This window comes from Prionailurus bengalensis, chromosome B3, assembly GCF_016509475.1.
Source record: "Prionailurus bengalensis isolate Pbe53 chromosome B3, Fcat_Pben_1.1_paternal_pri, whole genome shotgun sequence".
Lineage (NCBI taxonomy): Eukaryota > Metazoa > Chordata > Mammalia > Carnivora > Felidae > Prionailurus > Prionailurus bengalensis.
This window is the reverse complement of record NC_057355.1, coordinates 116,342,732-116,356,751: the sequence shown is the minus strand read 5'-3', so window position 1 is coordinate 116,356,751 and position 14,020 is coordinate 116,342,732. Positions and strand designations below refer to the sequence as shown.

Below are 14,020 nucleotides of genomic sequence, written 5' to 3'. Positions count from 1 at the left end.
AACCAAATGGAATAGCATGACCGGTGGCTAGCAGAGAAGCCATTCTTTTTTAAATCGTTTATGACACACCTACCATGGGTTAGGCATTTCATATGTTGTTGAATCCTCAGAAAAACCCTGCAAGGCGCTAATAACTTTGTTTCACGTACGAACTTCCTCGAACTTAGCTCTCACGGGAAGCTAGCACTGGAAGCCAGGTCTATGCTATCCCATTTATTTACATATTGTCTATGGCCGTTTTTGTGCTGCGACAGTAGAGTTGAATAGGTGACAGACTGTCTGGCCTGCAAAACCTAAAATGTTTACTATCTGGCTGACCCTTTACAGGAAGCAGTTTGCTGGCCTTTGGCATATAGGAATGAAATAGAAGCATTTGGATGCGAATGTGTGCCTGGGGGTGTCTTTTTTGTGGGTTTTGGCCCCTCTCATAGACCAGGCAGAAGGAAGGGCCATGCCTCCTGAGATGTTTCCCAACATGCCCAGGGAAGCCTGACTCAGCCCAGGAGCTCTGGGCAGCTTACGTAGCCCTGCCCAGCACCCCCCACCCCCTACCATGAACCTTTGCCGAGCGTTAACATTCTGTTCTAGGGCACGCTCTCACAAATGAGAGGTCTGACTTTTGTGGGCCAGGGTAGGGGCTCATTTGTACGTAGAAGGTGGTAAACCTTGTAATGGCAACAGCATGGGCTTTGGTATCGGACAAACCTACAGACCTGGCCTGGGCTGAGTCAGGCTTCCCTGGGCACGCTGGGAAACATCTCAGGAGGCATGGCCCTTCCTTCTGCCTGGTCTATGAGAGGGGCCAAAAACCACAAAAAAGACACCCCCAGGCACACATTCGCATCCAAATGCTTCTATTTCATTCCCATATGCCAAAGGCCAGCAAACTGCTTTCTGTCACTTCCAGTGAGGTACCACAGGCACCAAAACCACCTCTCTTTGACTTATATTTGCCTGACAGCAAGAGAGGAGGAGGGAAAAGGTTCTGCAAAGAAGCTTTTGCTCACAATGACAGTCACAAATTCTTTCCTGATTGAGAGATTCTCGCAGTAAGCAGTATCATTAATATTTCCATTGTTCCCTACCTACCATGATGATGAGAATAACAAAGATAGGTACTTACTGTTTATCCTGCACTTACTATCACTTAGCCAGGCACTGGTTAAGTTCCACACAGACAGTAACTCAGCTAACCTTTAACCACAGTCCCCTGAGGGAAAGATCATAATCCCAGATGAGAACTGAGGCTCAGGGGGGGATTATGTGCCTTGACTGGGTCACTCACTAGTGTCGGAGCCAGGAAGCGAATGCAGGTTTTGCCGATTCCAACGTCTATGCTTTAACCATGGCACGATGGTGTCAAAGACTCTGGCCCACAGGATTCACAAGGTCTTCTTCCCACCCCACCATCCCATACCTCCATCTTTGATAAAAAAAAAGGGAACCAGAGGGGCGCCTGGGTGGCTCAGTAGGTTGAGCGTCCGACTTCGGCTCAGGTCATGACCTGTGCTTACAGCTCAGGGCCTGGAGCCTGCTTCGGATTCTGTATCTCCGTCTCTCTCTGCCCCTAACCCATTAGCATTCTGTCTCTGTCTCCCTCAAAAATAAATAAAACATTAAGAAAAATTAAAAAAAAAAAAAAAAAGGGAAACCAAACACATGCAGCCCAAGTCACAGAGAAAATCAACCAATGCTATACGGATCTACCTCATGGGCTAACTCACTTCATGCACTCAAGTTTCCCCACTACCACCTTTAGGACAAAGCTGGCATACAGATAAACCTAAAGGGGGCCAATGAGAGCCCACTCATTAATTAATGGTCTTGTAAAACTCTGCCCATCAGTTCAAAGGGATGGGTCTTTTGTTTACAGACCTTGATATCCATAGGGAAAAAATGATATGGCTGAAATGAAATTCACCAACCAGGCATAAATTATGCAGAGGGGCACTTCTCACAATGAGGTCTTAGGCTAAAAGAAGGATGATTTCCCCATGATAGAGATACAGATTGGGTTTGTGAATACATTTTCCTGTTGGTGGACTTCTGGTCTTTACTGATGGTAGATGAACTTTATTGCTTTTGTCTTCATTGATGATCAATGAACTCTCCAAGGGAGTCCTACAAATCTAATCACCCTTCAAAAATTGTCACCTTTCCACAAGGGGTTCAGCCAGCACCAAAACTTGACCACTCATAAGACCCTCAAAAGATCATATCAGAAAATACATGACTGTAAGCAGCCATTTTGAGCCTTAAAAAACGCACAGAAGCGAGTCTCTTATGGCTTGAAGTCCAAATTTTCCATGCCAGGCCATTTTTAAAAATTCTCTGCCTGGCATATAAAGAGCCACTTGAAAGTATTAAAACATGTAGTCAAAAGATTTTTTTTTTGCTAAAAGGATCAAATACTCATGAAAGACGATCCCTGACATACTAACTGAAGAAAATTAAAATTGGAGGGGATTAACTCGTCTAATCTCATTTTATAGCTGTAGAAATTGAAGATAAGACAGGTTAAAGGACTTGCCCAAGCCCACACAACAGGTAGTTGTGGAGTAACCACAGGGCAACCACAGGCGAATCGTCATGTGTACAATCCCAGGCAGATCATTTACCTGAATTTCTTACATTGGTGTTGTTCAGTTTGGAGTCCTTGATTACCAAGTGCTTAATCCATAGAGTGGGGGCCGTAATTTCTGAAAAAAAAAAAAAAAAAAAAAAAGAAGAAGAAGAAGAAGAAGGGAGAAAATAAAGTCTGGGCAAAGGGAGTAGATAACTTGTAGTGCAGCCCCCAGACTTCAGGAGCTTTTTCTGAAGGCTGGGGCATCAAGGCTTGGAGATTTCTCCCTCATTCCACATCCACTTTGTCCCAATGCTCTCTCCCTTCTCAGTAAGGAAGCTCCTCTACCCGCCAGCTCATAGGAGCCAACGAGGGCCTCCCATACTCAGAGGCAGAGTGGTCTAAGTCCAGAGGCGCTGAGCCGCTCCATCCAGGAATAAAAATATTATCCCAGGAGGTGAGGAGCATGGGCCCAGCCAAGTCTCTCTCAGCTGCTTCCCTGGAAGAAGATTTAAAGGGGATAAATCAACAAACGAATGCCAAACAAACCACAGAGACCATTTTGGAGGAAACGGCTGAGCCACAACAGATTTCAGCTTGCTGAGACTCTGTTCCACATGGGAAGGAAAGTGATGAGTCCAACGTGTGCATCAATACCTTTCCTAATGGATTCTCACTGAACAGAGGCTGAATCCCTCCATCCAGAGAGCTTGGGGGAACCTCTAGGGCCTTCAGGGCTTGGGTCGCTCAGTGGACAAGTGGTATGGGAATCAGGAGAACCCTGATCAACTTTAGAGTCATGAAGTCTTCAGTGGGATTGTTGGGACGATCTCCCAAGGTGACACGGTCTCCACCTCCCACCTGATCCCCCAGGATCCCAGACCTGCCAATAATCCAGGAGATTTGTGGATCACAGAAACATCTGAATTTCTAGGCATGAACACACGTATGTTCCACTAAATGACCAGTTGTAAAGGACAGCTCACATTCAATCCTATCTAGAGCTGAGCCTGTGCTAGAGACATCCCTAGCCACAGTACCAACCAATGGCATAATTTCTTTTTTACTCCTGTCTCCCTGTCCAGTCTCGTGATTTAGGCCTGGATACAGTCAGCCGAAAGCTGCTCAGAGGTCGCTGCATGTTGCACTCAGAGTCAAACCTCATTGTCAGACTTTCTAGAAATTGCACTCTGCCAAGCTTCCTGCTCTTCTTCATGGGAACTTGGAGTACACAGCAAAGCATCCTGAAGAATGCAGGCCAGGAGCAACCCAAGTTCAAAGAGAGGCCAGCCTTCTGCACTCCATGCCTCACCTGTCATTCCTCATACCTCCAGGGACATCCAGCCTCTATCTTGCTACCAGCCACACTATTTCTCTTGCCCTAGAATTCTCCTCTTACAAATGTCTTGACTCAGCTCTCATGGTCCAACTTAGCTAAACCAGGTCCACTAACCAATCCCTTTCCCCCTACTTTCCTACAATACCCCATCCCCACCATATGCTCCCCTCCCCACCACCCCAACTACAATGCCCTGATTCTTCCCATCTCCTTTCAAGATCCAGTCCACGTTCCATCTCTTGACACAGTCTTTTCCCAGACCATGGTGATCTCTTTCTCCCTTAAATGTCCATTATAATAAAAACTGAGACCGTGTAATTTAACACATAAAGTTCTCTGATAGTTGGCATTGTCTTGAGAGCAAAGGCTTCATCTCATCTAATCCTCCATTGTCCCCCACAGGCCTAGCACAACGCTGGGCACAGAGAAGGAACTTGTAAGTGTCGGTTCATCTACTGAAGGGACAGTGCTGGCCTGTCCTTCTCAGCCATGGCTCCTTGGTCTTGGCAGCTCAAAGGGTCCATCCAGGCTGTGTTATTGTTGGACATCAGCAGCCAGGCAGGAAGCCTGGCTAGAACAGAGGACCTTTCCAGAAGTAGAGAGTGTACCAGTTCCTGGGAGGATTTGCATTTTTTAAAAGGTTAAAACAACCCAGACTAAACTGGGAAAAAATTGAAATTAAAAAAGAAAAAACTAATAATAAAGCTTACACAAACATCCAAAGAAAGGATGTTCCTCAAATCTAAACACGGGTGGGAGAATTAGAGTCGTAAGTAATAAAAGAGCTTACCATCTCCATCGAATACTGGCTGAGTCTCCATCGTGGGTGTCGGCTTAGACCCGTCATCTGAATTGAGGGTTAAAAAGAATCGAAAAGAGACTACCATTATTGAGGTAAATACTATCTACTCTCCAGCACTGTTGAATGGTTGGGGTTTGCACATGGCCCGGCCAAGTCCCAGTGAAGAGACCAAAGAGAAAGGAAAGATAGAAAGCAAGAACAGGAAGGAAAAAAGAACCACAGAGACACGCCAAGAGTAAGACAAACCCAGCTGTGTGTTCACCATTCCAGGGGAAGGACAAAAGGGAGCTCAACTGTCATGGCTTTGGAGGGTCCTCCCTCACTAACCTGCATGTACCAGCATGATGACTCTGTCAGCCCTGGTCCTCCCCGCAGGAAAACTGAGGTGGGGGGCAGGCATCTTCCCCAGCAGACCTGGGTTTTGCCCAGGCAGGTTAGGATAAGGTTAGCATACTTGGTGGCATAAAATTCTGGTGTCCCCACTTCCGTCCTGCCCTCTTATGAACGGTACCAGCATAGTACCTAGTGGCCCTCGTTGAAGAGCTTCAGGAAAACACCAGACCGTGGTGCTATTCCCTCTTGAACACCTAGCTATTTCTCTGGCCTCACCTAAAAGGGAAGAGAAGGGCAGGAGGGCCCATCCTGTCTCCAGGATGCCAAAGTGAAGAGAATCAGGAACCCTTAGAACATTTTTTTAACTGTGAAACATCATGCCCTCCAATTCCCAGTGAGGTGGGGGCAAACAAAATGGAAGGGGATGTGGGAAACTGCACCCTGGATTTGTTCTGAAATTTGTACCAGAGATGATGGGAGCAGGAGGTGGCCAGTAACAAAACGCTAATCTACATCATTCCAGCAACATTGGCAGCTCCCTGCGGGGCAAGACCCTCTGTGGGTCAGGAGCGAGTGTAGACTTTACCCACCTTTCAGGACTCTTGAGTTTTTTTCATCAAGATCCCCAACCTTAGTGTCGGGCAGTGTCTCTCAACTTCTTTTCATTATTGCCCACCTAGACCTTCTCTCTCTCTCTCTCTTTTTTTTTTTAAATCATCTACCTAATGAACTATCAATAACACAGGTACACTGTGTTTCTGTTGATGTGGTGTATGTATAGCTGTGCTTTCTATGTAAAAAGAGCAAAGAGTTCTTTTTCCTCCTGCCGCCCCCAATCCATTTTCACCTGCTTGGTATCTCTGCCCCCATTGAGAATGCATAGACGAGAGATTTCTCTGTGTTCTCCCTGGGCGGGGGTGGGGGAAGAAGAACCCCAGGGTCTCAGGCAGTGTGATGATTACACCATCCCCCAGAAATCTTCTACAACCGAACACTCTATTCTCCAAGCATCGACTATTTTGTTGTCATTTTATTCAATCAGTCATTTATTTCTATTTGCTTGCTTGTTTTGCCAATGGCTCTTATTTTTAAGCTTTCGGTTTTGTTTATTTTAGCAGAAGAATAATTCACATGCAGTATTGTATTCGTTTCAAGCATACAGCCTACAGTAAGGCTAGTGACTATCTGTCACCACACCAAGTTGTTACACTATCATTGACTATATTCCCTATGCACGTTACATCCCCGTATCTTATTTGTTTCATAACCAGAAGGTGGTACCTCTTAATCCCCTTCACCTATTTCATTAACTATGGAGAATGCAAGTTCTCAGATAGTCTCTGCGACGCCAGTCAGATCACCCGTAATAACAACCCTCCACCATTTGGAGCTCCCGAGACCTTTGGCCGACTTCCCTGCATCTTATCAAGGAGGGAGGAAGAACACAGAGTTCTGATCCCTTTCTTGCACCAACACCCCACCCTTGGGATCTTAAGACTGGAGAGCTATAGAGACCCTAATCGTGGCTGGAGGCTGAGGCCAGCAATCCGACAGTTGTGTGACACCTGACCCTGCTATTATTCCCCTGTGCTGACACCAAGACCCCACTCCGACAGGGGCCAAGGCGATCCCCAACTATGTGACAATCATTCCAGGGAATGAGATATAGCAGAGGGAGAGGAGTTAACTAGCTGGACATCTTATTTGCCTCACACTGGAGTCCTGAACAGGCATCTTTTGATGCAAAACTGTGGAAGTTTGATCTGGAAGTCATTGAGGGAGAATAAACACAGAGCAGCACCACACAATATCATTTTGTTTAATAGCATCACTTCCCCTGACTCTATTAACACCTCTTTCCATTGAATTCAATGAGCCACTGAATGAAGTCTTTGGCAGCTGCAATGCACATTTGGTTGCTCCTGCCGGATGCAGAGTTCACAGTCTAAATAGCCTAGTGTGGTGTGCTCAGCCTCTCCACACCGGGTGGCTTCACTTTAGAAGTCTTAAGGGCAACAAAGGGAAAGTGAGAAACCAAACATTCCCAGGAGGACAACGGTGAGAACCCAAGTGAAAAGCGGTTCATGCAGCATTTTCATATTCAACTAAAATCCTCCCGTATTCCAAGAGCTGTAACTCTCTCTGGAGCAGGATAAGAGAAAGCATTCTGCTTATTTCGCCCATCATCCAGATGAGAGTCTGGGACTGCCCATCTGGTGTAGCAATCAGCAGAGGTCTGTTGCTCAAGGAGAGGAAGAAGTGTTTCCAGTCTCCCGGGGGAAGTTCTGCACTTCTGCAGGCCAAGGACCTCCGCGATTACCCAGATGCAGGCCCAGAGCCCACATCGCATGAAGCCACGTGCAGGGAGTGGATCTTCCTGCAGCGTAGGGTCACCAAGGGTGAAGAGATACAGCTGCGCTGCCACAATGGAGGCCCTAGATGGAAATCTTTATGAAGTGAGAGAAGACAAAGTGCCCTGCCGCCAGGGGAGCCACCTGTGAAACTCAGCTGCCCAAAGGCTGAGAAGCCAAGCCAAAGCCAACAGGACCCTCTGACCATCATCTCCGGGCACCTGGGCACCTGGCTTCCAACCCAGCAAACAAGCGCACCCTTCTACCAAACATAGGTCCAAGGCCTGGGTCCAAGGTCCACATCAGTGCTGCTTCCTGGCAAGCCTTGGGACAATACCAGGTCCCACACTGGGCCCCGGGGAGAGGGAAAAGCTTCCACTCAATTCCCCAGTCTCTAGTGGGGTCACACTCCAGATTCTGGCTTTACATCCCATAAACTGAAAACTGAACCCTGCACTTTTCTTCTCTGGGCAGGGATATCCTCTTCTAAAAATGAAGTATGCCTGCCTTCCCAGTCTCAGGATACTGTGCAGGAGTAAGGACTTTAAAGGCCTTAGGACACTAAGTATGAGCAAGGACTTTAAAGGTATAAATACCACGAGAATAAACCATTTTATCCAACCACTTACTTTTAAAATTGGATTTACAAAATTAAAATCCTATCAAAGTTTTTAATTAAAAAAAATAAACCTTACAGCTCAGTTAGAAGATGAACAGCCTAATTTTAAAGTGGACAAAATATTTTAATAGACATTTCACCAAAGAAGATGCATGGACAGCTAATGGATATATGAAAAGATGCTCAACGTCACTAGTTGTCAGGAAAATGCAGATTAAGACCACAATGAGGTGCTACTATGAACCTGCTAGAATAGCTAAAATTAAAAAAAATAGAAAATACCAAATGTTGGCAAGGATGCGGAGAAACTGAAACCTTCATTCATTGCTGTGGAGTAGCCATGTTGGAGAACGGTTTGGCAATTTCTTTTTTTTTTTTTTTTTTTTTTTAATGTTTAAAAAACATTAGACACAGAATCTGAAGCAGGCTCCAGGCTCTGAGCCATTAGCACAGAGCCCGATGCAGGGCTCGAACTCACGAACCATGAGATCATGACCTGAGCCAAAGTCAGACGCTTAACAGACTAAGCCACCCAGGTGCCCGTTTTTGCAATTTCTTTAAAACGTTAAACGTAAACTTATCATTCTACCAGACATTCCACTCTTGAGAAGCCAACCAAGAGAAAGAAAAACATGTCCACTCAGAGGCATGTATGCCAATATCCATAGCAGCATTATGTGTATAGCCTCAAACTGGAAACAATCCAAATGTTTGCCGACTGGTGAACACATAAACAAATGGTGGTATATCCAGATGATGGAATATTACTCAGCAATGAAAAAGAATGAATTACTAATACGTGTGACAACATAAACCTCAAAAGCATTATAATAAATGAAAGAAGCCATAAGCCATGTGCAAATACTACATATTGTATGATTCCACTTCTATGAAATGCCTAGTAAAGATCAGCCCATAGAGATAGACAGCAGCTGTGTAGTTGCCTAGGACTGGAGGAGGCAGTGGGTTATAACTATAAATGGGTACAAGGTTTCTTTTTGGAACGATGGAAATGTTCACCAGTAACGGCTGCACAACGCTCTGTGCTAAATCCAGTGAACTGGACGTTTATGATGGGTAAATTTTATGGCATGTAATTATGCTTCAATAAAGCTGTAAAAACAAAAGGGGAGGTAGTGCTGTTATTTCAGTGATTCTTAATCTGGGTGGAGACCTTCCCATGTACTTTAAAGAAAAATGTATCTGAAATCTCAGTTTACATATATGCACAGGACCATGTGATGCCTGATGCTCATTGTCGGTGGTTCTTTTGGACCTCAAATAGTAAGACTTTAGTTCTCTTTAATACCACAATACTCTTCCAGAACAAGGAGAAGAGGAGAGAACACTGGAAAAAAAAAAAAAAAGCCAATTCAAAGATTATCACTTTTCTTCCAGGCCAAAAAAAGAAAAAAAAAAAAAAGTAAGTTTGGAAACACGAAAAAAGTAAAAAAATAGAACAATTAAAAAAACAAGGCAAGCTTACACGAATGAATGAATGAATGAATGAATGAGGCAAACCTGACAGAACATCTCAAGGATACCGTCAAGATCAGCAATAATGGTACCACATTTTGCAACACTCGAGTTTTTGGCAGGTGGTTTTCCTCATCTGTTCTCACCACTGGCCAGCACAGAGGAAGCCACCAGGCAGATAAAAAGAGATCGAGTCTTGGGGATAGAAAGTGATGTGCTCAAGCCCCAAGGGAGTGAGCAGCAGTGGAAATGGCCCAGCCCCAGGGCCCTGGCAATTTCTTCAACCCCCAGCCATGCCTCGGCCTCGAGGTGCGGCCCCAGAGAGTTACAGCCCCACACGGGCTCTGCAAGGCTGTCCAGACAGTGGGTTTGTGTGACAGCACTATTCCTTGCCCTGCGAGAAGGCCTGGCCCACGCACAGACAGCTGGAAGTCACTTCGACCCCCGATGACACCGTTCAAAGCCTCCTCTGTTTGGCTTTTTGATTCCTGATTGACACTCGCTGGCAAGTGGAGATAAATGCGGGCTGAGGACAATGTTGATCCGCTCTGACTATTCTCAGCGAAAGACTTTTCAGAATAACAAACAAAACAAAACAAAAACTCAAAAACATTGGTGTGCTTAAGGGATTGAATAGAGCCCAAGAGGTCCAGGGAAGCAGGGCCGCGCCTTTCAAGGCGCTGGCAAGTCCATTGAGGAGTTAATTGTTTGGGTGTACAATGAGTTTATTCTGACCACATACAAAGAGCTTTCTCTTCCAGGTCCTTCAAAAGCAAATGTGTCAAAGGGGCCAGAGGAGGAATCTGTATTAATGGCATCTCTTGGGGTCTCTGAGACTGAGGAGCCTTGGAGAATGAAGAAAAAAGAAATCACCACCCCCCTCCTGAGATTCGGAAGGTCTCTCAGTGATCCCAAGTCCCCCTTGGATTCTTGGGCTCTGCCCAAACCATGTCCATCATGGGTCACGCTCCCTCTTGAATTCTTTTTAGGCTGCCATTGGTCATCTTTTCCAAAGACACAGAGATAAACTTCAGCCTGGTGGAACTGGAAGGTTCGTGCTTTTGAAGGGACCACATTTACACCAGAGCCACCAACCCCTTCAGTGTGTGACTCAGAGACCTTGTGTAGAAGTTGAAATGATGAAATCTGGGCATCACAGGGAGACAACAGTGCCTGTTTGCGAAAGTCCTGTAAGGCACTGGCCCAAATCATACCAGGAGGAGGATGGAATTTTAGTCAACTTCAACATTTCCTAAGATGCATGTCCCATGACCACAAGGCTCAGAAATGTACTGTGAGCTTTCCTAATCCTGACCTTTGAGAACAGAGGTTATCTGGGCCCTTCAGGTCCTTTCCAGAGCAAGAGATCAATGTTTTGCATTCCATCTACCCACCTGCACACTCCCTCCCAAATGAAGTAAAAACAAGCTTAAAGTGGTCTTTTTGCAAACAATTCCCTAAGTCCTCAAGCTCCACATTCCCATGAATAAGAGTAAAAACATGATGCTGGTGGAAAAAATAGACCAGACATGGAAGAAGAAGAGGAGAAAAAGGAAGAGGGAGTGGAGCGGGGAGAGGGGGGAGAAGGAGCCACCAGTGGCAAAGTCAGTTCAGAGCTGGGTGCACTAAGAGAACTGTGCTGATTTTTTTAACTCTTTATTTTGAAATGATGATGGGTTCCCAGGAAACTGCAGAAATAATACAGTACGCTTCACCCAGTTTCCCCAAGGGTAACATATTTATAGTTAACATAAATATATAGGTAACCTGAAATTATATAGGTAGCCCCATTATTGTACAATATCAGAGTCAGGGCATTGATACTGGTGAAATCCACAGAGCTTATTCACACTCCACCCGTTTTACACGTACTCATTTGTGTGTGTGGGGGGGGGGGTGTAATTCTATGCAATTTTATCCATGTGCAGATTCGTGTAACCACCATCAATAAAACACAGAACGAGTTCATCACCACCAAGATCTCCCTCTACTATCCCTTTATAATCACGCTTCCCTTCGTGCACCCCATCTCTCACTCCTGGCAACCACTAATCCTTTCTCTGTCTCTATAATTTTGTCCTTTCTAGAATGTTCTCCAAATGGAATCATGCAGTATATGACCTTTGGAAATCAGCTTCTCTCACTTCGCGTAATGCCCTTGAGATCCATCCAAGCCATAGATGTGCATACCGACGGTTTATTTCCTCCTATGGCTGAGTCGTATTTCCTCCTATGGCTGAGTCGTATTTCCTCCTATGGCCGAGTCGTACAGGCACCATTGTGTTTCACCCACTGAAGGATGCCTGCGTTGTTTCCCTCTTTGATTACTACAGGTAAAGCTGCCGTGATCGCCCCCGCACAGGTTTTTGTGTACGCGCAAGTTCTCTTTTCTCTGGAATAAATGCTCACGAGTGCAATTGCCAGACTATATGGTAAATGGATGTTTAGTTCTTTACTTTGTAAAGAAACTTCCAAAGTATTTTCCAGAGTGGCTGTATCATTTTGCATTCTTACCAATAATGCATGAAGGACCCAGTCTCACCACAGCCTTTGGTACTGTCACTATTTTTTATTTTAGCTCTTCTAACAGGTGCGCAGTGATACCGTATCATGATCTTACTTTGCATTTCTTTTTGGTTAATGATGTTGAGCATCTTTTTTGTGCGTTTATTTGCCCCCTGCATAGATGCTCTGGTGAAATGTCTATTCGTGTATTTTGTTGAGTTTCTGAGAGTTCTTTACATGTCCTAAATAGAAGTCCTGTGTCATATATGTGGTTTGTAAGTATTTCCTCCCAGTCTGTACTTTTTTTTTTGTTCTCTTAACAAGATCTTTCAGAGCGAGTTCTTAACCCCAATTAGGTCCAATTTGTCAATTTCTTAGATCATGTGTTAGTTGTTCTTAAGACACAAAAGCTCTAGGTTCACCTAGCTGTGATTTCTTCTAAAAGTTTTAAGAGTTTTTACATTTTACATTTTGGTCCGAGGTCCATTTTGAGTTAATTTTTGTATAAGTTGTGAGGTTTGGGGTTTTCTGTTTTTGCCTATGGATGTCCAGTCACTGTGGTGCCTTCTACCTTGGAACTACTTGTACACCTTAGTCATGTCAGTTGGCCATAGAAGTGCAGGCCTGGGTTCTTTGCTCTGTTCCATTCATCTCTGTGTCTATCCCTTGGCCAAGGCCACACTGTCCTGATTACTACAGCAGTATAAGTCTTAATCAGAGTACTAGGACGTCAACTTTGTGACATTCTGAAAAAGGCAAAATTATGGAGACAGTAAAAAGATCAGGGATTGCCAGGGGTGGGGAGTGGAGGTGAAAAGGCATATACAGGCAGAGCACAGAGGATTTTTAGAAGAGTGAAGCAACTCTGATACTATAACGGTGGATATATGTCATTATACATTTGTCCATTCCCATAGAAAGTAAAACACCAAGAGTGACCCCTAATGTAAACTATGCACTTTGGGTGATAATGATATGTCAGTGAAGATTCACTAATTGTAACAAATGTGCCATTCTGGTGCAGATGTTGATAATGGGGGAGGCTGTGCCTTTATCGGGACAGGGGCTATATGGGAAATCTGTGCACTTTCCTCTTAATTTTGCCACGAACCTAAAAGCGCTCAAAAAAAAAAGTCATTTTTAAAATAGGAAATGAAACAAACATATCTAAAAGGGGAGAGGTCAGAGCATTTGTTCAGAAGAACACAGGGAAGTATGAGTTGGAAATTCATAATGGGACATGGAGGAGTAAAGCACTAAAGATCTCTTTGTTTTAAAAAAATCAGATAGAATGGTCCCTCCCACGTAATTTTTCGTTTCAAGATTGTTTTACCTCTTCTAGCTCCGTTGCCTTTCCGTAGAAACTTTACAACAAGCTGCTTTTGAATCTCAGTTTTCTTTCAGCAGTCACAAAATTGGGAGAGGAGGACCTGAGAGCCGCCCCTCCCCTGGGAGCTCCATGGCGCTCAGAGCTAGCGATAAGTGGTTCAGACATGGTCCTGAGGCCTTTGCACCCACTGGCTGAAATCCCTGCCTCTATCCAGGTTGCTGGGCCACGCCTGAAACTGAACTCACTCAGTCAAGGGACAGTGTAGTCTCGATGGCCTGACAATTTCTGAGCCTTCACCTGCACTCTGGGGGGCCCCACAAAGGCACCAGGCAGAGGGATCAAGAACTTGTGAGTGGGCCATGCTCATCCCAGGCAGCCTCCTCCAAGGGCCTTTCCTGAGAGGCTCTGGCCATGGGAACTACCGACCAGGGCTGCTTGAAGGGGTCACCTGCTTTGCCTCCCTGCCCAGGTGACAGCTTCCCAACATCTAGACGTCTGTGCTCCCTGGGAGGCTTTACCTCCATCTGAAGATAACCTCTGTAAGAAGAGGCTAAGAACCATTAGAATGGTTCCACAGGGTAAGGCCAGGACTCTCATCATGTTACTTGTCACTGGGTCCTCAGTGACTGCAACGAGCCTGACACTTAGGAAGCTCTCAATAAATATCTGCCGAATAAAAGAATAAGAAGCCAAGTAGATACC

At 45.2% G+C, this 14,020-nt stretch overlaps 1 protein-coding gene across 4 annotated transcripts in view; it reads right to left on the bottom strand.

Annotated features, from left to right (window-relative positions):
• SMOC1 (SPARC related modular calcium binding 1) overlaps nucleotides 1–14,020 on the bottom strand; it is a 158,748-nt gene that overhangs the window by 31,812 nt on the left and 112,916 nt on the right. For 2 of the 4 annotated variants that reach the window (XM_043556462.1, XM_043556463.1), the window contains exons 6-7: nucleotides 4,693–4,749; nucleotides 2,619–2,699 (exon numbers count right to left, since the gene is read on the bottom strand). In XM_043556462.1, coding sequence (XP_043412397.1) covers nucleotides 2,619–2,699; nucleotides 4,693–4,749 — 138 coding nt within the window. Of the gene's footprint in view, nucleotides 1–2,618; nucleotides 2,700–4,692; nucleotides 4,783–14,020 lie in introns of all 4 variants that reach the window. The other 2 variants (XM_043556461.1, XM_043556460.1) reach the window with 1 other exon arrangement.